The sequence below is a fragment of the Schistocerca gregaria genome, chromosome 7 (genome assembly GCF_023897955.1).
Source record: "Schistocerca gregaria isolate iqSchGreg1 chromosome 7, iqSchGreg1.2, whole genome shotgun sequence".
NCBI lineage: Eukaryota > Metazoa > Arthropoda > Insecta > Orthoptera > Acrididae > Schistocerca > Schistocerca gregaria.
In genome coordinates, this window is record NC_064926.1 from 315,152,330 (window position 1) to 315,174,112 (window position 21,783).

At 39.3% G+C, this 21,783-nt stretch overlaps 2 protein-coding genes across 4 annotated transcripts in view; both read left to right on the plus strand.

The window, feature by feature from the left end:
* The window catches only part of LOC126281804 (uncharacterized), a 312,553-nt gene that overhangs the window by 222,007 nt on the left and 68,763 nt on the right, over positions 1-21,783 (plus strand). The gene's annotated exons all lie outside the window — the stretch shown is intronic.
* The window catches only part of LOC126281803 (S-phase kinase-associated protein 2-like), a 151,578-nt gene that overhangs the window by 39,288 nt on the left and 90,507 nt on the right, over positions 1-21,783 (plus strand). For all 3 annotated transcript variants that reach the window (XM_049981018.1, XM_049981019.1, XM_049981020.1), the window contains exon 5: positions 2,052-2,096. In XM_049981018.1, the coding sequence (XP_049836975.1) occupies positions 2,052-2,096 (45 nt within the window). The remainder of the gene's footprint in view (positions 1-2,051; positions 2,097-21,783) is intronic.

Genomic DNA, 21,783 nt, shown 5'->3' on the forward strand with positions numbered 1-21,783 from the left:
AGAACATTTCTGAAAATTACATTTGAGGCCTGCCTCAGTTAAAATTTAAAAAAATATTGTCAAATTTTTAAGGTGGTGTTATGGCGTTTGCCCAGAGACCATTATGTCTTCAAGATAGGAGGACACCATAGATGTTATTTGTTCAAGAAATTTTTGAAACAATGCAGACATGGAAGCACTTCTAAAAGGTAGGCATTAATATTCAAACAAGATAGCATGAATATTGGCAGCAAAAAATTTCTTTGTCTCTCTGTCTGGTGGTAATCGAAGATACGCTTTTGCTAGATCAATTTTTGAGAAGAACTATAGGTGATCCAAAATTTCCTGTATATGTGGGAGCAAGTAGGAGTCAATGACTGTCTGTGAATTTACTGTGCATCTGAAATCTTTCCATGTGGGTCATGAATGATGACTAGGGGTGATGCTCACTGACTTGCTGAAATAGGTTTTAAGATACTCTGAATTTTTGTAGCCAAGCTGACATGTAACGCATGAGGTACAGGGCATGCACAGCAGAATTTGGGTTGTGCATTAGCTTTCAGTTAATATGAACGTGAAAATTGTTTGCTCGTCCTAGAGTACCGTCAAACAAATGTTGCTACTTGTTGCAGACTTGTTTGAATTGTGGCTTGGGAAATGTTTGTGTCAATGGCATGCACATTGTCTTGTATGTCTGAACTGAAGGAATCAAATGAATCCATGCCTAAAATATTTGGGCTCATGCAAGAGCTAACTACAGTGAAAGAGACTTCCATAGTCATGTTTTTTTTATATTGCAGGTAAGCGGCACACTCCAAACACTGAAATGCTGTCGTTGTTATAGGCAATGAGTTGCAGACTTGATGCATGCAAAGACGGTTGGCTAGTTTTTTCATATGTATCTATGTTAAACAACTTTACAGAAGCTCTGGTACCTAGTTGAAAACACTGACTGTTAAAAAATTTGCAATGTAATTGACTGTTTTCAGCCTGTTCTCTGAATTCAATTTCCATTCCATGTAGTGAAAAACTATTCTTTGTTTCCACAAGCGCACTAAAGCACATTCATGAATTTCAAGATTGGGAGAGCCTTTCTTAAGTGTGTGCCTGTGAGTTATTCACATTAAATGTGTGTGTGTACATTTTCTGCACCTTCACTTGTCTGGTTTTTGAGCAGGGGGAGGCATAGAATCTGAACATGAAATAATATTGATTTCCATCCATTCCAGCTTTGTGTTATTCCTTCATGAAACAGAAAATATATGTAGTCTCTTGCAGCAGACCAGTTTTTTATGTCCTGTGCAATAACAAAATTAGCATTCAGCTTGTCTGAAGAAGCAATTCTTCTGATCATGGGTGACATGGCATTTCATACATGACTTGGCTTTACGTGGAGATGGGGCATTGTAATTAGCATTGCACTGGTGTGGCAAATGCTGTGTGTAGTGTGTCTGGTCTTGTTTAAGCGGTGCTGACTTGCGAGTGCTGAGGCCAGGGCTGTGGTTGGGGCGTGGGTTGTTTGTATCAAGTGAAGTCATGACTGGTAGACAGAAATCTTGCTTAGCTGTATCTTGAACTTCGTGTGCATCGATAACTTCAAGCACTTCACTGAGGCTAGGGTTGCAATGATTTAGAATTTTGCCTGTAGGACTTGCAGTAGCGTAACTCGTGGTGCCTGTATTTGAAAGTGTGGCCGACTGGATAGTGAGTGATATCACAGGTGAGAGCTTGTGTGAAGTTCAAAAAGGAGGGAGATTTAGGAAAAATACACACTGTAAAGGTAGATCATGAGTCTGAACCTCAGTAACTAAGAGAATTGATTCTGTAAGGTAAGAATCTGGCTTCAAGTTCCAGTTCTGTGAATTTGTTTCCTGTAACTTACTTGCTTCATCATGTCATCGCAAAATATATCACATCGATCAGTCACTTAGTTTGCCTCTTCTAACGACTCAAGAATAACTTGTGGGCCACAATTCCCATCAGCCTCAGTTCTTCATGTTCAGATTTTTAAAAACAATATCTGTGCATAATGTCGGGAAAGAATATACAAATTATGCATTACTTATTTCCAGGCATGGGCGTCATGCTGTACCTTTGGCACGAGGTGACAGAATTGGGTAAGTTAATAAATAATTTTGTGATTCAGTTAGGTGTATCTAATAGTTGCATTGTTTCTTAGGGAGTCATTAATATTTCTGTAAGACATTTCAGTAAATACAGCTATTGTGGGCCATTAGACTTCTCATTCAGTTTTGTATTTTAAAAGCTTCTACACCTGATGTCAATACCTGTATTATACTGTATGAATCATCATTCAGTTATGTCGTATTTATTAATAAGAAAGCATAATGAGTATAATAGTAGAGAATCTTGGCTGGAGTATACCATTAATATGAGAAAAGAAAAAATTCTTGTTGTAAAGAAGAGTTTAGTGGTAGAGGGGCACACAGACAAGACAAATGATGATTATTATTCACTGTTAAACTGCCATTTCTTTTCAGACCAGACATACAATCATGGATAGCCACTCATTTGTATGACTCTGTGGCATGATGGTCCAGTATGTATGGCTTTCATATTCTTCTTTGGACTATCAGTTTCAGTTTTTATGTTATGCTTGTCGTAATACGAATTATGCTCAGTGTAATACACGAAGAAATTGTCTATTCACAGGAAAGCTTACTAGTTCCAACTGCAGCATCACAGCTTGTTCTTTATACCTTATGAGCTATACTCAACTCTGGCAGATCTTCCTGCAAATATTATCAGTTTTGTAGGTGGTAGTCATGTAATGGTTTTCAAAGAGCACTGTGAAGTTGGTTATGCATCTGTGAAAGACCCTACTATGACCTAGGCAAGACAAGCACAGTGAGATGTGTATTACCAATTACTTATGTTACTGAACATTGTTTCTAAGCAACAAGTAATGTTTCCGAGCAGCAAGTAAGTTTGTTCTGGCTCGTGTCAGAATCCAGGGCAGCTGTGTCCATGCCACAGGAACAGGTGGAGACTGTGGTGCAGGAGTAGGGGTTGCTGGGGCCAGTGTTGGACCAGCAACAAATGTGCCGGAGGTGGCTGAGGATGCGATGGGCCAAGATGAGAAGTACTATTGGTTGGATTGAGCTGGAAAGCCAGAGAGGGTGGAGAAGAAGTCCCCCAAGAGATAGAGTATGCAGGAGCATGGAATCTATTGTGGGAGTCATAATGAACAGTGAGCTGGTCATGCAAATCTGTGTAGGAGAGGGCAGGAAGGTCAATTCCAGTATTAAGGGACTGAAGAAGGCGATAGGCTGAGAGAGCTGGACGAGGTGAGGAGAAGAGCTTGGCAGTGAGAGTCATCAGTGGTGATGAAGGCCACGAAAGAATGCTCCAGATGATCAAGGAAAGCAGACCATGGCTCCAAAGTGTCATTGAAGGACTGGAGTGTCAGTGCTGATGCCTTGCTGTTGGAGAATGGGAAACAGTTGAATGGTGACTTGCTGCTGGGAAAGGGCATCAGCTGGCCAAGGTATCAGCTGCCATGGTGGGGCCATGGCTGTTTGGCAGACTGCTGCAGGAAGAGCGTGTGTTGCACTGCATGGCTTCGATGTCACAGTGTGTGGTCTGTAACTGGAACAACAATGTTGAGACAGTGAAGGGCAACCGTTGCTGATGCTACCAGTCCAAGATATACTGAAGAGAGGAGACCCGACAAAGCGTTAATTCGACACTGTGGAATAGAAACCAATAATCTTCATCACCACTTTTATTTCCACATATTGGGCGGTAGTATTTACAGCAAACAGTGACCGATGATTATACAGTTAGTTTGACAACTTATATTTATTTCAGTCGCATCACCAAAAAGTAAAGTGCCCCATAATAAAATGATAATAGAGATGATCATCATTGATCAATGTGAATGTAGAAACACCAAGAGTTTGTCTTCATCTGGGTCATGACAAAGGTTGTGATGTAATCACTGCTGCAAGACTGCACTCTAGCACTGGGTCTCAGGGAGAGTGCTGATGGCTTCTGGATGGCGCAGTGGAGCAATGTGGCATGGTGCAGAGCGGCTGTGCTCCAACAGATTGGATGTCATAGGCAACTGGTGTGAGTGGCCTGGAGCAAAGCTACGACTGCTACTGACCATTGGGGAGTGTGCCACAGCATTAGTACACTGCAGCAAAGGAATATCCATGAGCTCTCAAGGATCAAGTGATCTGCAAACATAAGATAGTCCATGATAGCAGTGCTGCTGTTGTTGCTGTGTGCACTGCTTGTGTGTGATGATAGCTGTCCCTGTTGGTGCATGTTAGCATTGGGCCTGTGAACAGAATGTTTACAATCAGCACTGAATTTAAAAAAAAAAAAAAAAAAACAGGGAGTACTGGCAAGATGTTTAACTTTCTGTCATGCCAGAACAGGAGTAGCAGGGGCCTACTTCTGTGTATATGCTAACATATTAAAGGGTGACCATACATTCCTAACCCCCATAAGATGCTTCAAGTTCCAGCACCGTAGATACACCACATGATCACAGTAAATGTAGAAAGAAGAGAGTTGGTTTTTCCCTGCCAGGATATGTCAGTGGCTCTGGGAAGCCAAGCCGTCTGGAGTAGAGAATGTAGTGTCTCTATGGAAGAAAGAAGGTTCAGAAATAAAAAAAATCGTGAAACATGTTTCTTCTTCTTAACCCAGGATCATCTATAAAGAACATAAATCTCCGCTGTGTGTCTCAACATTCACCTCTCTAACTAAAATTTTATACCTTTTGCATCTGTGGCAGAGACCATGGACATTGTAAATTTAGAAGCTCTACCACAAATGACTACTGGCCACCTGAGGAACTATGAATATGATGACATAACTGGTCGCAGTGTAGATGGAAGTCAGTTTTCTTCAGGTAGCCACATCAAGCAGATCATGACCAAGCTACACTAAGTCACTGTCTCCTCATTACCACTGCCATTGGACTCTCGAGTACAACATTGCTTCACTCCACTGGACTGTCAAATTCATTGTTTTGTCCTGCTGTAATGTCATGGGACTTCGACTCTGTCAGCAATCGTTGCCCATAAGTGATAGGCTGGGAAATGTTTCCTGTAGATATCTGTGGTGCCTATCATACGTTGTGTGGAACACTCTGAAATTGTTGACATTATTGTCAATTGTCAGTGACTGCATCCTGTGATATATGCTGAACTTCTGGAACTCCAAGTGTTAGTTACTTCTACTTCGTCTGTTCTCTTGTGGAGTTTAATTTTTTCCAGATGAAAGGGTCTGGTAAATTAAGTTGTATTACTATTTGATTCACAGTAACTTTTGTAACTGTAAAAGTGTTTACTTGTCACCGTTGGTTACACCAAATGATGAAGGGGTATTTGTATCGTGTATGCAAGAAAGCTGCAGTATGAGGGATCATAAACAGAGCAGTATCTAGATACATTCAGTTAGTAAGGGCAGGACAGTGTTTTAGCAATGAAGACAGTATTTCTTAAGGTCATCAAACAAAACAACTGGAACTACAGGCATAATAATATGAATGGCAGCAGAAACAATTACAGCAGCAGTCACATCAGCATCAGTAAATGCAACAGTGGTAGATGCAACTTAGGAAGTAGCTTTTGCTTCACTGTGAGGTGGCCCCACCCTCTCCAACATAGTCCACACTGGCCCATTCCCTATATTCAACATTGACTGTGAGGAATGGAGTTAACAAGCAGCATGCCTGTGCTTCATCTCTCAGTGTAACATATTACTGTTGCTTCTTGTTGCCAGGACTACTTCTGCATATGGTGGATACTTTAAGTCTTTTAAATGGTATAGAGGATCACCCCTCAGCAGGAGCCTTCTGCCTTCACCCTGGTGTGCGAAATGAGAATACCAGATACAGGAGTGGCACCACACTGTCTCTTAAGTCGAGTCTTACTTCTGCATACAGCATCACAATGGATGTATCTGAATTTGGAGGCTCCCAAGAGAATGAACATTTGCATTCATCATCAACAAATGGGACCAACATCTGGTGTGATGGTATGAGATGCCACTTAGTGCATAACAGGATTATCTCGTCCTGTCTGAATTTTAATACACTGCTCATGAAGTGTTGATCCTCTACAAGTCTTTCTGCATTTCACTGCTATTTTACATGATTCTTACTATCCTCTGTACAATAAGTTAAGTGGTAAACGGCTTCAGGGAGCTACCAATGTTTTCTGCCAGATCATATATATAAGAGGACTGCTGAAAAAATTCTGAAACTTTGTCAACAAAATTTTTTCTATGCTTACCTTTTACTTATTGTGCCTGGTATTCTTCGAAATACTGTCCTCCACAATTGACACACTGCTCGCAATGCCATTTCCAGTTCAGGAACCAGTGTTGGTATGCCTCTTGCTGGTTTGCTTGAAGAACTGTCTGCAAATTTTTGCAAATCTTTGCCCTTTCAACAAAATTTTCAACTTTGAAAATAAAAAAGGCCACAGGGACCAGGTTTGGAGAGTGTGGAGGATGAGGCAGCACAGTGATTTCATTTTTTGTGAAATAGTCACACACCAAGAGGGATGAATGTGCAGGTGCACTATCATGATGCAAGAGCCATCTCACCACATTTCAGGCTGTTTCCTTCTCACATGCAACATGTCCCGAAAGTACCACCGAGTTTGCCCCTGTGGCACAAATTCATGATGAACTAAGCCTTCAAAGTCAAAGAAAACTATCAGCATGGCTTTGACATTTGACCTGACCTGATGAGCTTTTTTAGGTTTTGGAGAACCTTCCCTGACCCACTGTGAAGATTGAACCTCGGTTTCAACATTATAATCATAGATTCACATTCCATCACCAGTTATGCTTCTCTTGAGGAAAATCTCATTCTCATTTGCACGGCCCAAATGCATTCCATGATCCAACACAATGCATTCCTGTGCCAGGAATTCATAACATGATCGAACTGAAGTCTTAAATTCATTTGCAATCTCTTGGACAGTCTGCCTTCGATTGACATGCACATCAAAGGGCATCCTGAACAAGGGTCATCTTTAACTTCTGCCTGGCCATTTTTAAACTGTGTGAACCATTTTTAACGCTGAGTATGGGTTAAGCATGCCTCACCGTAGACTTCCTCCATCATTTGATTTGTCTCTGTAAAGGTTTTCTTGAGTTAAATGCAAAATTTAGTGCAGATGTGTTGCTCCTCTAACTCTACCATCACGAAATTCACAAACTGTGTGACACAACATTCTACTCAATACAGCACTGAACAATAAGTAACAGACATACAACAGTGAAACTTCTGGCAGTTACACATTAAGCACAGTCATATGCAGGGACACCAACCACATTTTGCTTCAATGCACCGTTGGTGTGAATTTATGAATGTTCCAGAATTTTTTCAACAGAACTTGTATACCTTGATTAGTAATTATCCTATTGCACTCCCATGAGGTACTCCCAGAATTAGTTTGATATCCAGAAACATTGCCCTTTATGAACAACATGTTTAGTTCTGTCTATTAGGAAGTGCTGAACCTAGTCACAAAGTTTTTACAATATCCCATAATGTTATGTTTTGTTCACTTGGTTGTAGTCGCCTTTTGTGCTTCAGCAAGGCTTTGCACCCAATGTATTCAGTATCTGCTGGCAGATCCTCCACATCTCACATGAGACTACCTGGTAAACATAAAGAATCAACTAGGTTATGAAAAGAATAGATTGCTACTTACCATAAAGATAAAATGTTGAGCTGCTGATGGGCACGATGGAATAACTGTTACATACAACCTTTGATTGAAGCCTTCTTCAGAAAAGAGAAATGCACACACATTCACACAAGCAAGTGCTCCTCATGCACAAATAACTGCTATGTCCATCTACTCTGGTCAGTCTTAATTAATTCAGTATCTCCGGTGATATCCAAGTATTTCTACTTGGCCTTGTCTTTTGATCCTCGCTAGCTTCACTATCTCACCTCTTGAAGCTGCACAGTTTTCTTGTACAGAATTCCTTTCCCCTGTTTCAGTCAGTCATTGCCAAATGCTCCTACTGAAACTCTCAACCACGTCTTGTTCTTTCAGCTTATTCAGGTCCCACTTTCTCCTTAATTTCTTACATTTTTGCGACTTCTTCTGTTTTAATCTACAGTTCATAACCAATAAACTATCATCAGAGTCCACAGGAAATGTCTTATGGTTTAAAACCTGGTTCTGAAATCTCTGTCTTATTATTATATAATCAGTCTGGTGTCTCCAGGTCTCTTCAACATATACGGCTTCATTCATGATTCTTAAATGAAGTCTCAGCAATGATCAAATTAGATTCTGTGCAAAATTCTATTAATCAGCTTACATTCCTTTCTTCCAGTCCTTATTCTTCTCCTATTTTTCCTTCTCTTTCTTTTTCTACTATTGAATTGCAGCCCCATCACAATTAAATTTTCCTGTCCCATAACTATCTGAATAATTTCTATTATCTCATCACACAATCTTTTAATCTCAGTATTATGAAAAGGAAAGTTGCTACTCACCATATAGTGGAGATACTGAGTCGCAGTTAGACACAACAAGAAGACTGTCACAAATAAAGCTTTTGGCCAGTAAAGACTTCATCAAAAATAGATGACACACACACACACACACACACACACACACACACACACACACACACACACGACTGCAGTCTCAGGTAACTGTAGCCACACTGCGAACAGCAGCACCAGTTGATGGGAATGGCGACTGGGTGAGGGGTAAGGAGGAGGTTGGAGTGGGGAAGGGGAGAGATAGTAGGGTAAGGGTAGTGGACAGTGCAGTGTTGCTGGGGAGTGCGCAGGGATGAATGAAGAGAGGGTGTAGGATAGTTGTGTGTAGTCTGGAGGTTAGGAGGGCAGAGGAGAGGTGGGGAGGGGTTGGGGGCAGGGGCAGGGGCAGGGGCAGGGGCATGGAGGGGGTAGTAAAAAGGAGAGAATTAAAAAGACTGGGTGCGATGGTGGATTGAGGGTTGTGAAGTGCTGGAATGAGAACAGGGAAGGGGCTGGATGGGTGAGGACAATGACTAACGAAAGTCAGTTTTCAGTGATATTGGTCTTTAATTCTGTGCATCTTTTACCATTTTTGTAAATAGGATCAACCTGCTCTCTTTTCTGCTCGTCTGGGGCTATTCACTGTCAAGTAAATTTCTGTAAGTGTTGATTAGGAAAGAAGCTACCTCCACAGTACATTAAGTGGAAAATGTAATTGGAATTCTCTCAGGGCCTGGTGTCTCATTCTTTTTCGATTATAGACATCCATGTTGTGGTGGTCACACATTGATAGGGAAAAATTCTCATTTGTAAATACAGTTTTAAATGTGGGATTTAATGTATCTGCTGTCTGCCTGCTGTCTTCTGTTTCAACCCAAGACAGGCCTACAAGACACTGAATGGGAGATTTGGATTCATTCATTGACTTTGTGTAGGACCACAACTTTCTAGGCTTTTCATCTACATCTACGTGTCTACTTTGCAAATCACACTTAAGTATCTGGCAAAGGTTTCATTGAACCACCTTCACAATAGTTCCCTAATATTCCACTCTTGAACAGCACACAGAAAAAACAAACACCTATATCTTTCCACGTGAGCTCTGATTTCCCTTGTTGTATTGTGATGATCATTTCTCCCTATGTAGGTCAGATAGATCTATCCCCTGGATCTGACTGTAAAAATTATTATATGTTTCATGTGTTACCCTCCTTACTAATGTGTGATTTGCTGTTAAGTTTTCTCTGTCAGTTTCCCTACAGCCTCTTTTGTAACAAGAGTATAGTAGTCTATATTTGTGAAATGGTACTGTTGAACAAAAGTTGATTGTTGCCCTCTTTGATTGCTTTATTTGTTTAGTAATTACCTAGACGTAAGTGTATAATGACTTTCAGCTTTGTTTTGCATTTTGCAGATCCCACCTGTAATTCTGAGTTGATAATGGCCTCTTATCAGCTCATCCAAAGAGCTTCCTTTTTTTCCCATATTAATAGTGTCAGGTGAGGTTTCTTGTCAGGTCATATCTTACAGTAATCTGATCCTTGTGATGATGCATGAACACTGGAATAGTGTAGCGCAACAGAATCTTGTGTTGGCCATGCTTGCTTACTCAGTACACCCATTCTCCATCAGGTGCCAATGGTATAAATTTGCATTTGAGACTCAAAAAAATAGGAGCATATAGTGTTATGACATAAAACCTTTTCCCATTCACACATAAGGAGATTCAACACAGGTGTGCTAATCCCAAGTTTTCAGTGCTCATTATCAACACTACTATATCCTCACTCTGTCACCTCTCCTAAAAGCTGACCGCTTGTGATTCTCAACTGACTCATGTGCAATCATTGTGCAAATAAGAAGTTGATGCCTCCTCAAAATAGGCGAATGCAGGGAGTACAACTGTAAATAACTTTGCTGCATTTCTTTCCATTTGTTTACCCTCCTTAGAAAATTTGTGTTGTTTTTTGTATCTACTAGAATTCACGTTTCACCTGTTGGTATAGCCTAATCTACTCTTGACAATCACAAAGAAATTACTGATATCCCAGAGCCGTCTGAGTTTTAACTCTTTGCTTATGCTTTTGTTGTGAATGGCATTTTTTAACACAGTGCTGCAACTTCTATAGTCTATCCCATGGTTCACAGTCACTTTTAATTAAAATATTTTATTCATGCAGAAAAGGAAATGCACATTTCAAATGAGGCTACTTTTTTATATAATTAGAGGCTAAGTATAATAATTTATTAATGAATTGTAAACATATGTATTTAATGTATGTTTAGTATTATTTTTTGAATGATGAGACAAGAAAAGGTACCTCACTGTTCAAAATTGAGTGTCCAATAATTTTAAATCCCACACTTACATTTTATTGACAATTAATTATTGGAATTTCTTCTTGACCAAATTTCTTCTTGACCTGTACACTGCAACTCACCACTAATATCCTGGGTGACATCATACTTACACTCCTAAGTAGTCTAGTTGCTTCCAGTTCTTTTCTCTCATTTGTCAAATGAAGGACTTCTGTTGTTTACTTCTATGTTTGCTACCATCTGATAAATAGAAATATTTCCCATCTTTATTTGGTTCTGCATTGAGAAACCTATCCAATAGTTTTTTAATAAGTGAGAGCAATAAAACTGAAAATAAAGGCAACTCTGTGTATTCCAATATGGATTTTCATCAGGTTTGCTGTATCTTCATGGCAATTAAATACTTGTCAGATAATGTTTCTTACAAGTTTGTAATGAAACATACTTTGTTCCCTTGTTTGTTGTCCTCAACTTGTAGCATCTGATGTACGCAATACATTCCATGTTCCAGTGGCAACGTTGTGTCTCCTACAAGGTCCACATGACAAAATGTTTCAGTGCCAATTTATCACCACTGAGACATCCAATTGTGACAGAAAGTGACTTTTAGGTGAACATTTCATGACTGTTAGTGTATATTGTGCCTATATTGCTCTGTGCAAACTTATTAGATAGAACAAAATACAATCACTTGCTAAAATATTCATTTTGCCTTGCTTGTAATGTGGTTATTTTACCATGCAGGACACACAAATTGTAGTGTATATCATTTAGCACGTTTTTATTTGATTGTACATTTACTATGCTTTGTACAAGTACTTTAAATTTCATCTTCAGTAATGTTCATCTCATATTGCAAAATTTGATTATGCATATATCCAGCAAAAAACTCCAGAGAAATAAAGAAAGAATTAAATGAATACTTACTAACACAAATAGAGGCAAAATCATAACCTTACATAAAATGATAAAGAAATTTGTCTTTCTGAAACACTGTCCATGGGGCCCACAAATCTTTTGTGGCCACCCACAGAGTGTGTATGGTGCCCCTAATCATTACAGCTTTTCTTCCCTCTTTTTATCTTTTTTTCTCTCTGAAGTGTGGTTTACTAGTGGCTCTTCTCGACATTTATCTGAATTTTCTCTTAGACTTGATTTTCATTATCCATCTCCAATTTTTTTTTACCTGTTTTGCACTACATTCTGTTTCAGCTTATGCCGAAGGCAGAGAAAATCATCTAACTTGGCTTATGTCCCAATAGTTGGAATATTCCACCTTAAATACCTTTTGGGTATGGCACGTCTGATGTACCCAAACCCATTGTGGCCGTCAGCCTGTCGTTGGTCGAGGAGGGATGGGGGGCGGAGTGAGGGGAGGGGGGTGGGGGGCAATCAGATACCCACATGGTAGCGGCTTCCTCACTAAGCAAGGATCACACTATTGGTACAAAATCTGAAAATTTCCATGAATTCCTAAGAGTGAGAGTTCATTGTATCTGGGGCAAGTGTATTCTGGGCAACAGTTTCAATGCCAGGCAGCTATTGCTGTTGTGATATGGTGCCCATGTGGTAGCACATAGTTGATGTGAGTGGCAATATGGTGGACAAAGGACAATAAAAAGTATTAAACTATCTCATACTGGTGGTTGCACAATTCCAGCACTCTCATCTGATGCTCACCACAGTTTATGGTCTGTGCCACGACAGACCACAGATCTTTATTGGCTACAGAACCATTATTCCGCATGGAATATATTGAAGACAAGTCGGGGTCAATTGCCTTAGCAGATAAAATCTGAAGGGGCTGTCTGTAATGACCAAAACAGTGTCCCCTGCTCAATAGCAGGAACTACCCTCCTGCAAAAAAAAAATTGCTGATGTTCCTGTCATAAGAGCCACACACACACATGTATACCGCTGCATGGACTTCGACCTCCTCATCCATCTCCAAAAGAAGAAAGAATTCAACTTCACCAATATCTCCTGAAGGATGGTAGTCTTCTCCTCCTTCGACCCCCAAAACCCTGGTAGCCCCATGCCCTGATGACGGGTTGTGGAACAGCAGCTTAATAATAATACTGAGAATTTACCAGATGATTGGACATCTGCTCTGATCCACCCCTTACACAAGAAGTGTGATTTGACTGACATCAACAATTATAGAGGGACCTCATTGATACCAGTCACCTATAAGATATTATCTAAGGCATTATTGAACAGAGCTGAACCTCAATTTGACCCAAAACTTGGAGATTATCCAGGCGGTTTTAGAAAAGGACATTCTTGTGCTGAATAGATCCTTAACTTGAAGTCAGTATTAAATCAAACTAGTGAATAAACAGTACGTAGTTACTTTTCGTGACTTCAAGAAAGCATATGATTCAGACGACAGACATACTCTTATGAGAATTTTGCAGGAAATGGGCCTGGACCAGAAAACCCACAGCCTTATCCAAAAGATCCTGTGTAACACTAGATCACAGGTAAAGTTCAGGGAAACACTTTTAGAGGCTTTGAGATAAAGACAGGAGTTAGACAGGGAGATGGACTTTCACCTCTTTTCAACTGTGCACTGGAAAAGGTGATCAGAGAGTGGCGAAAAGAAATGGAAGTACAAAACATACCAAGTTGTATTTACCTGGTACACAAATGGAAGGAACTAGTAGTAGACTGTTTAGCTTTCACAGATAATTTGGCACTTATAGCAACCTCATTGGAAGTAGCAGTAAAGCAGCTCAGGATACCAAAAGAAAAGAGGTTTCAGGGCAGATCACCCCGTAAAAAGACCGGCACCCTTTGGACAAAGGAGAGAAAGGTGAAATTTAGCCAGAGAATGCATGATTATTGGGCAGACATCAAGCCCCTCTCCAGGCTGAAAAGTTGAATATTGTGGTCCTTAACTGGCCCATTCAAAAGAAGAAGAAGAAGAAGAAGAAGAAGAAGTCATAAGTAGTAGGAAATTGAAAATACTGTTCGCCGTCTTTTACGAGAGCCTGGAAACTATTTCTGTGGTCAGCCAGAAAACAATAGGGAAAGTACTGACCATAGTTTCCAGTCTACAAGTCCACATTCTTGTCCAGCCTACTGAAAAAAATATTTATATTCTCTTTTTATTCAGAGGAGTCAGGAACCATGATTATAAATGAAGATTTTGAACTCTGATTGATAGATATATTTGATAACTTTCACATGCTCAACATAGTAATATCCCAGATGATAAGACTAATAATAAATGTCTCTAACCTAAACAGCACTATGAGCAGTTCAGAGGCAACCTCTGCAGTAAGTTCCCATTAAATGGTCTTTCGCCCTGACTCCTGATAATCAAAATAATTGCTCACCACAGAATGCGAAAATGAGTATCACCACTTGACACAAAGATTTGTTAACATTGTGGGTGGCACACTGACAGTCACTTCTGAGAAATCTAAGTAATCCAGGATAGTGTACAGTCCTCAAGAGTTACTAATGAAAATACACATTTATTAACAACCTGTCTGTGACGTCATCTGAGACAGTGCATACTGTGGCGTTTGACGGACGTGGATCATACAGTAGCAGGGCATGGAGTGAAGTCTTTTCACAAATCTAAACAATCCAGGTCAGTGTACAGTCCTCCAAGTTCACTTTCTCTTATTACTAAAAACATGCGTTTAGTAGTGGTCAAGTTGTGATGTCATCCAAGGTATCACGTACTCCTGCATTTGCATTTCACTGATGTGGACTGTATGGTAGCTAGGTGTGAAGTGAAGTCAAGTGTTGCCTCTCAAGCTGTATTTATATACGGTTGCAGCAGATGACCAAGGGAACACCTGCTGTCATAGGCTCTATGGCCCCGGTAGTAGCCTCTAAATTGCCACTTTTTCAGACACACAAAAACTGTTGTGTATTAATTTTGAGTTTTTGTAATTTTTGTATGAATGTAGTTAAGTTGGTTAAAATCACAAAATAATTTTAGCTTGCCTGCATTTAAACTTTGCCGTCTAGAATTTTTTTGAATGGAACTGACAGTAGTAGAATATGGCCTCTGAATTACAACTTTAAGAGACCTTGTATTTGTTATTATTTACATCCAGACCTTGAAACTTGTTATAGCTTTATTATTTAATAGGTTTCATCATGTGCTGTAATAAGAACTTTCTAGTACTAATATAACAGATACTTAATCAACTACAAATAAGGACGTTTTTGTTCCAAATTTAGTTTTCAGTAAGTTACTCAAAAACTGTTATAGATAACTCAATGGGGTCACGTAGTTACTATCTTTATGTTGAACTGAAGCTTCATACAAATTTTCATATTTCTAAGTCCTAATATTTAGTGACTTCAATTTTTCTTTAAAATGTGGATTCTGACCAAAATATTGCTTTAATCACATTGAGACTTGTACCAGTTAATTTTGACATACATCTGCACATTATGACCAATTTTTGGGTTCCTAGCTTTATTATTTAGCACCACTTACTTTTTCTTAAAACGTTGTATTTAGGGAAAAATATTCATCTGATCAATCTGAGATATGACAGTTTAAACATTAATATGCTAAAGCACATGCTGACAAAGTTTGTAAAAGCAACTTTGATTTTTAACTTCATTCTTAAAGTATGGTGCAATACTTGTGTGCTGCGCATTGATGCGTTGTGGTGATGTGGCACTGCTAAAAGTGAACTGGTGTAAGTCCTGGCACACTCGCTCACCTCTGTATCACTCAAATGATACAGTGCTTGTTTTGCCACAGGGGAATTGGACAATGGTCATCAAGATGCCCCACTCTTCGTTGAATAACTGTTCTCCCACTCCTGTATATTTAGTTTTCTCCCATTTACCTTCTGGAAAGTTTCTGATGACTTGCGTGTTGGTGACCATTTTGTAATCGTGTTGTCCTTAGCACACCACTACCTAAATGGATTACCTTCACATTGGTTCCTCAACAATACTGACTGGCACTTCCTTGGCACTTCTCCGTGTGGGATAATTGATATTGTCCTCCACAGCACAACTACAGTAAAATTACATACAGCAGAATCAGCAATCCCCATTCCCGTGGGATCTGCTTATCAGAAACCAGTCTCATGGTGGACAAAAGAAATCACCATGGTCATTAAACACCAAAGATGTGCACTTCAACAACATAAGCATCATCCTTTGAAGGACACTCACTCGTCTAACCTTCAAAAGGCTCCAAGTAGTTTGTAACTACCATCAGGGCACAGACCCCTTCTTCACATGCGTTGATCAAAATGCACTGTATTTTTGGCCAGTTGTCGATGGCAACAGGTATCTCTGGTCCCTCTCTGGACAGTGTAATCCAGTCTGACTATGCTAATATTGCTGAACAGCTAGTAACACATTTTGACGGAACTTCGGCACCTGACAACTATCCTCCCACCTTCTGTCAACAGAAAAGCCTCATGGAATGTGTCAGTCTGTCCTTAGCTACACAATCATGGCATCAGACAGTGTATCTTTTGTGGTATCATATACTGATACCACCTCACGGATATTAACGTTGACAACGGTATTACAGGTTTCCATCAGACGCTGATATGCCCTGGAGGACAGTATGAATTTTCCCACATGGAGAAGTGTCCGCTGTTAGAGAATGGCCAAAGATGTGAGGGATATGGGAGACCCAATAGTGTGTGCCTGCTGAGCCATGTGTCCAGTGGCTCCATACCATATGCTCCTCAAACCACTGTAGCGTTATTCTGGCTCTGAGACACAGACAATTATATGGCTGATGATGACATTGCCATTGGGGAAAGACATCAGGCAAGAAGGGTTGCAGGTGGTTTGCAGCTGTCAGTGTGTCTTTATCACCATAGGTCCCATGCAAGTGCAGGAGAATGTCTCCCATAGCATAATACTGCCCCCACCAGCCTGCGTCCGTGGTGCACTGCAGGTTTTGAGCCACAGTTAACCTCAATTTGTGGAGGTGACCATCGACCTAGTGTGGTAGCAGTGTGATTCATCTGAAGAGCTTACATATTTCCATTGATTAACTGTTGAATCCTGATGATCCCATTGCAATTGAAAGTGTCATTGGGCCAACATATGAACACACAGGGGTGGTCTGCTGCAGGGCTCCATGTTCACCAATGTATAATGAATGGTGTGCTCTGAAACACTTGTGCATGCACAAGCATTGTGCTTTTTTAGCAGAGATGCCACAGATCAACATCTATTCTACTTGCAGAGCAGACAAGCTTCCGAACCCCACATTCTGCGAAGAGTCATGGATGTCCAACTACTTAGCACCTTGTACTAGTTTCAGTGTCCTTTTAGCTCTTTCCATAGATGCTCATCTGAAGAGCTTACATTTTTCCATTGATTAACTGTTGAATCCTGATGATCCCATTGCAATTGAAAGTGTCATTGGGCCAACATATGAACACACAGGGGTGGTCTGCTGCAGGGCTCCATGTTCACCAATGTGTAATGAATGGTGTGCTCTGAAACACTTGTTCATGCACAAGCATTGTGCTTTTTTAGCAGAGATGCCACAGATCAACATCTATTCTACTTGCAGAGCAGACAAGCTTCCGAACCCCACATTCTGCGAAGAGTCATGGATGTCCAACTACTTAGCACCTTGTACTAGTTTCAGTGTCCTTTTAGCTCTTTCCATAGATGCTCATGACAGCAGCATGTTAACATTTGACCAGCTTTGCTATTTCTGAGATACTGATTCACAAGCTCTGTGAAATAATACCACTATTGATTTTGGATTTATTACATATCCAGCATCAGATGGCAGTTACAGATTTTCTTCAAACAATACATGTGTCTGGTTGCTGTTTTAAATTCTAAACTTATAGTTGCATCTTTCTTTTGCTATTTGTCAGTACTTCCTTAGTTGTTGCTCTTTCTGTATTGGTAGACAGACATTCTTCTGACTGGCAGGAGTTTGATATAACTGTTTAAAAATTGACTGTTTGTTCACATGTACTTACTTTTTTGTTTCTGCAGGGCTGAAAATTTAGCAGCAAGAAAACGTATCAACATCAAATGAACTTGAACTGGTTTGTCTAAATCTGAATTTACACCTATGCACACTGCGCCTACTTGCTATGCACCTGTGCTTGCCCCCCAGATGCAAGTAGAGGCACACTTTAAGGGCGCGCCTCTTTCTGATCTTGTGTACATGATTGATTCCATTAACATCTAGAGAGAAATACTCATCCTATTCCTGAGGTCAAACTACAGTTGCAGGTTAAATGTGCCTGTGTGGCTGGCCAGTGGGCAGTGGGTTTGTCTATCAGAGCCAGCCAGAGTGTGTTAGTGATGTGCACCAGCAAGGCTGGAGCATTAATTTGCCTTTTAAGGGCAGCTCGAGGGCCATCTAACATTATTTATAAGGTTTACTGCGAGGAGCAAAACCCTTGCTGGATTCTTAACATTTACAATGAATAGATCAAGAATGTAAAAGTACCTGTATTTTATTCATGTTACGAAACGTAAGAAGAAAGTAAGATTGTCAAAGCAGCAGACTTGTAAAGTCTTTCAGTGCATATTATGAATACATATTTTTCCTTCACTTGGAGGGCCCATACACTGAGGTATTATAAAGAGTTTGAAACACATTGACATTTTAATATTGCTCTGATGAATTCAATTCACTGGCTAAGTCGGGTGTGTTGAGATGTGGAATTTGTGATGCATAAAGGGAAGCAATTACTGCAGTATATGGATCTCCAACATACAAGATGTAGGGTCTCTTGTTCTATGCACAAATAAAAAGTACTTTATAGCTGTGTGTTTCTGCTAGATAGTTCAGTGTCCTTTTATTTGCTTGCATCGATGAAAACTATCAATGAATCATAGTGTTTCATAAAGGAACCAGGATGGCTTTGACAAATCAAAGGCCCAAGAATCATTCTTCTTCTTCAAGATATATCTCTCAGAAGTACGGACAAAAGCTTTTTATTTTGTTCACGTTTGTCTCTGTTCTTTCCATGTGGTTCTTGTTTTTGAGTAACTGTAGATGTAGACAATAATTTAGTTTCACTCTTGTACATAATCCATGGAAGTAACCAGACATAAAAAAGGAAATACACAATAACACTGTTCAGAATCCATGTGTTTCTCATTGGATTGTTTGGCTAAAATCCTAGCACAAAGACAAATTGGAATGCATGCCAAAAACTGAATCTTTTAATGGTGATGCACAGTAAAACAAAGCACCAAAACGGAGAGAAATGCAAACAGATGCATGACTGTTGGATGTGTTTCCCTGCCTGTGATAGGGAGGCCCCTGTGCATGCACATGATGGCTCATGTGCACAAATCAGAGACATGCTTGAGTTTGCAGTGGTGCATGCACTTTCTCTCCTCTTCATATAACAGTCTCATGCAACTAGTACAGACGGAAAATTGAACAGGTGTAAATACACCTCAAGGGATATTTACTGTGTAAAAATTATCTGCTGTTTGTCTGACAGGTGATTTATTCATAATTCCTTCAGTCTTCCATAAATCCTTTATAGAGTGCATTCATAATTGTCATTAAAGTAAATTAAACTGTTTGTGTTTATTCAAGTTAATTTTAAAATAGTAATATTATTTATTATAGTCTGTGCTTTGAACTAGATAGAGCTCTCACTTCCTGGTGTAAGTTACTTACCCTTGCCCCCATGTTAATTATACCTTCATTTGTTAGGGAAAACAAGTCTCAAACGCTATAGAAATTTGTTGAATAAAAAGTTAATTTTTAAAAATATTTGTAAATCTCTCTCCAGCATTTTTCATCAGAGCTCTCTCAAAATATTATTTATCATTTTGTTTCTTATTTAAACCTAATTGGTCAGCATATTTTATTGTTACCATTTGACAATTATGGACAGTTAAACATTTACTGTGACTTTTGCTTCTAAATCAATGTGATCTATAACTTTACTGCTTGTCTTTTACTTAGACATATATACATGCTGAATACTTACAAAAATCTAGTAGCCTGTTTCTACTTTCATGAAGGGCAGCACATTATGAGTTGTGATAAAAAAGTAACAGATTTTTTTTTGTTTTTCTTAAAGAATATTTATTTATTCGTCAACATTAACTTTGTCCCCTTCAGAGTAATCCCCTCATATATAACACACTTATTCCAACACTTTTTCCAACCTTGGGAGCTTTTCTGGAACTCACATCTTGTTATGGTGTTCAGCATCTTCAGCATTTCTGTTTTTATCTCATCAATGGTGGCAAAACGACATCCTTTCATGGTTCTCTTCAGCCTTGGAAGTAGAAAGAAGTTGCAAAGGGGCATACTCCATGAATACGGTGACTGAGACAGCAAAACTGTTTCACATTTTGCAAAAAAAAAAAAAAAAAAAAAAAAAAAAAAAAAAAAAAAAAAATTCATGAACGGACATTACTGATGTGTGAGCATGAGCATTATCACGATGAAATTTCCATGAGTAGTTTTAGCACAGTTATGGTCATTTTATTTGGATTTCTTTGAGCAAATGATACATAACTTCCAAGTAATATTCCTTATTGACCATACAACTGTAAGACGGGAACACACGATACACTATCTCATTGTAATCGAAGAAAACAGTGAGAAGAACCTTCACATGTGATCGAATGTGTCGAGTTTTCTTCCATCTTGGCTCTTCACACAGTTTCCATTGGGACAATTGGGCTTGTTTTCAATGTCAGATCAATGTTTTATCATCTGTTGTAACTTCTGTAAAAGTTCTGGATTATTGACTTCTTTCAGTAGTTCCTGAGTGATGTCTATGTGATGTTGTTTTTGGTCAGAATTCAACAATTTTGGAACAGACTTTGCTGCTACATGTTTCTTTCCCAAAATATTTGAAAAAATTGCTTGGATTGGGCCAAAGGATATGCATGTATCATCAGCAACCTCTTTGATGATGATTTGACAATTTTCCAAAACCTTTTATTTACTCCTTCCACATTGTCATCAGTAATTGATGTGTTAGAGTGTCCGAGGCAATCGTCATGTTTAACATCTTCTCAACAGTCTTTGAAATGTTTATACCACTCGTAAACTCTTTTTCACTCATACCAGATTGCCAGAAGCCACAGACAACATTTCAAATGCAGTGCTGCACTTTATTCCATTTTTCAAGAAAAAATTGATGCAAATTTTTTAATCCTTCTTTTCAAAAGTAAGAGTTTGCATGTATAGCCGTTTTAACTGTCAACAATAAAGTAAATATTTGAAACAGCTGAAAATGCAATTGTACATCAGGAACCTGTATATCAACATGTTAAAAAAATTATAAATCAGATTATAAAGCTCACAAAACTTAAAAACTTCCAATACTTTTTGATCACCCTTTGTATATATGTTTGTAAATGTTAATCAGTTTCATCTATCTATTGGTTATGAACTGCAGATTAAAATTGAAGAAACTGCAAAAAGGTGGGAATTTAAGGAGATGGGACCTGGATAAACTGACTAAACCAGAGGTTGTGCAGAGTTTCAGGGAGAGCATAAAGGAACAATTGACAGCAGTGGGGGAAAGAAGTACAGCAGAGAAAGAATGGATAGCTCTGAGGGATGAAGTAGTGAAGGCAGCAGAGGATCAAGTAGGTAAAAAGACAAGGGCTAGTAGAAATCCTTGGGTAACAGAAGAAATATTGAATTTAATTGATGAAAGGAGGAAACATAAAAACACAGTAAATGAAGCAGGCAAAAAGGAATACAAACGTCTCAAAATGAGATTGAGAGGAAGTGTAAAATGTCTAAGCAAGGATGGCTAGAGGACAAATGTAAGGATGAAGAGGCTTATCCCACTAGGGGTAAGATAGATACTGCCTACAGGAAAATTAAAGAGACCTTTGGAGAAAAGAGAACCACTTACATGAATATCAGGAGCTCAGATGGAAACCCAGTCCTAACCAAAGAAGGGAAAGCAGAAAGGAGGAAGGAGTATGTAGAGGGTCTATACAAGGGCGATGTACTTGAGGACAATATTATAGAAATGGAAGAGAATGTAGATGAAGATGAAATGGGG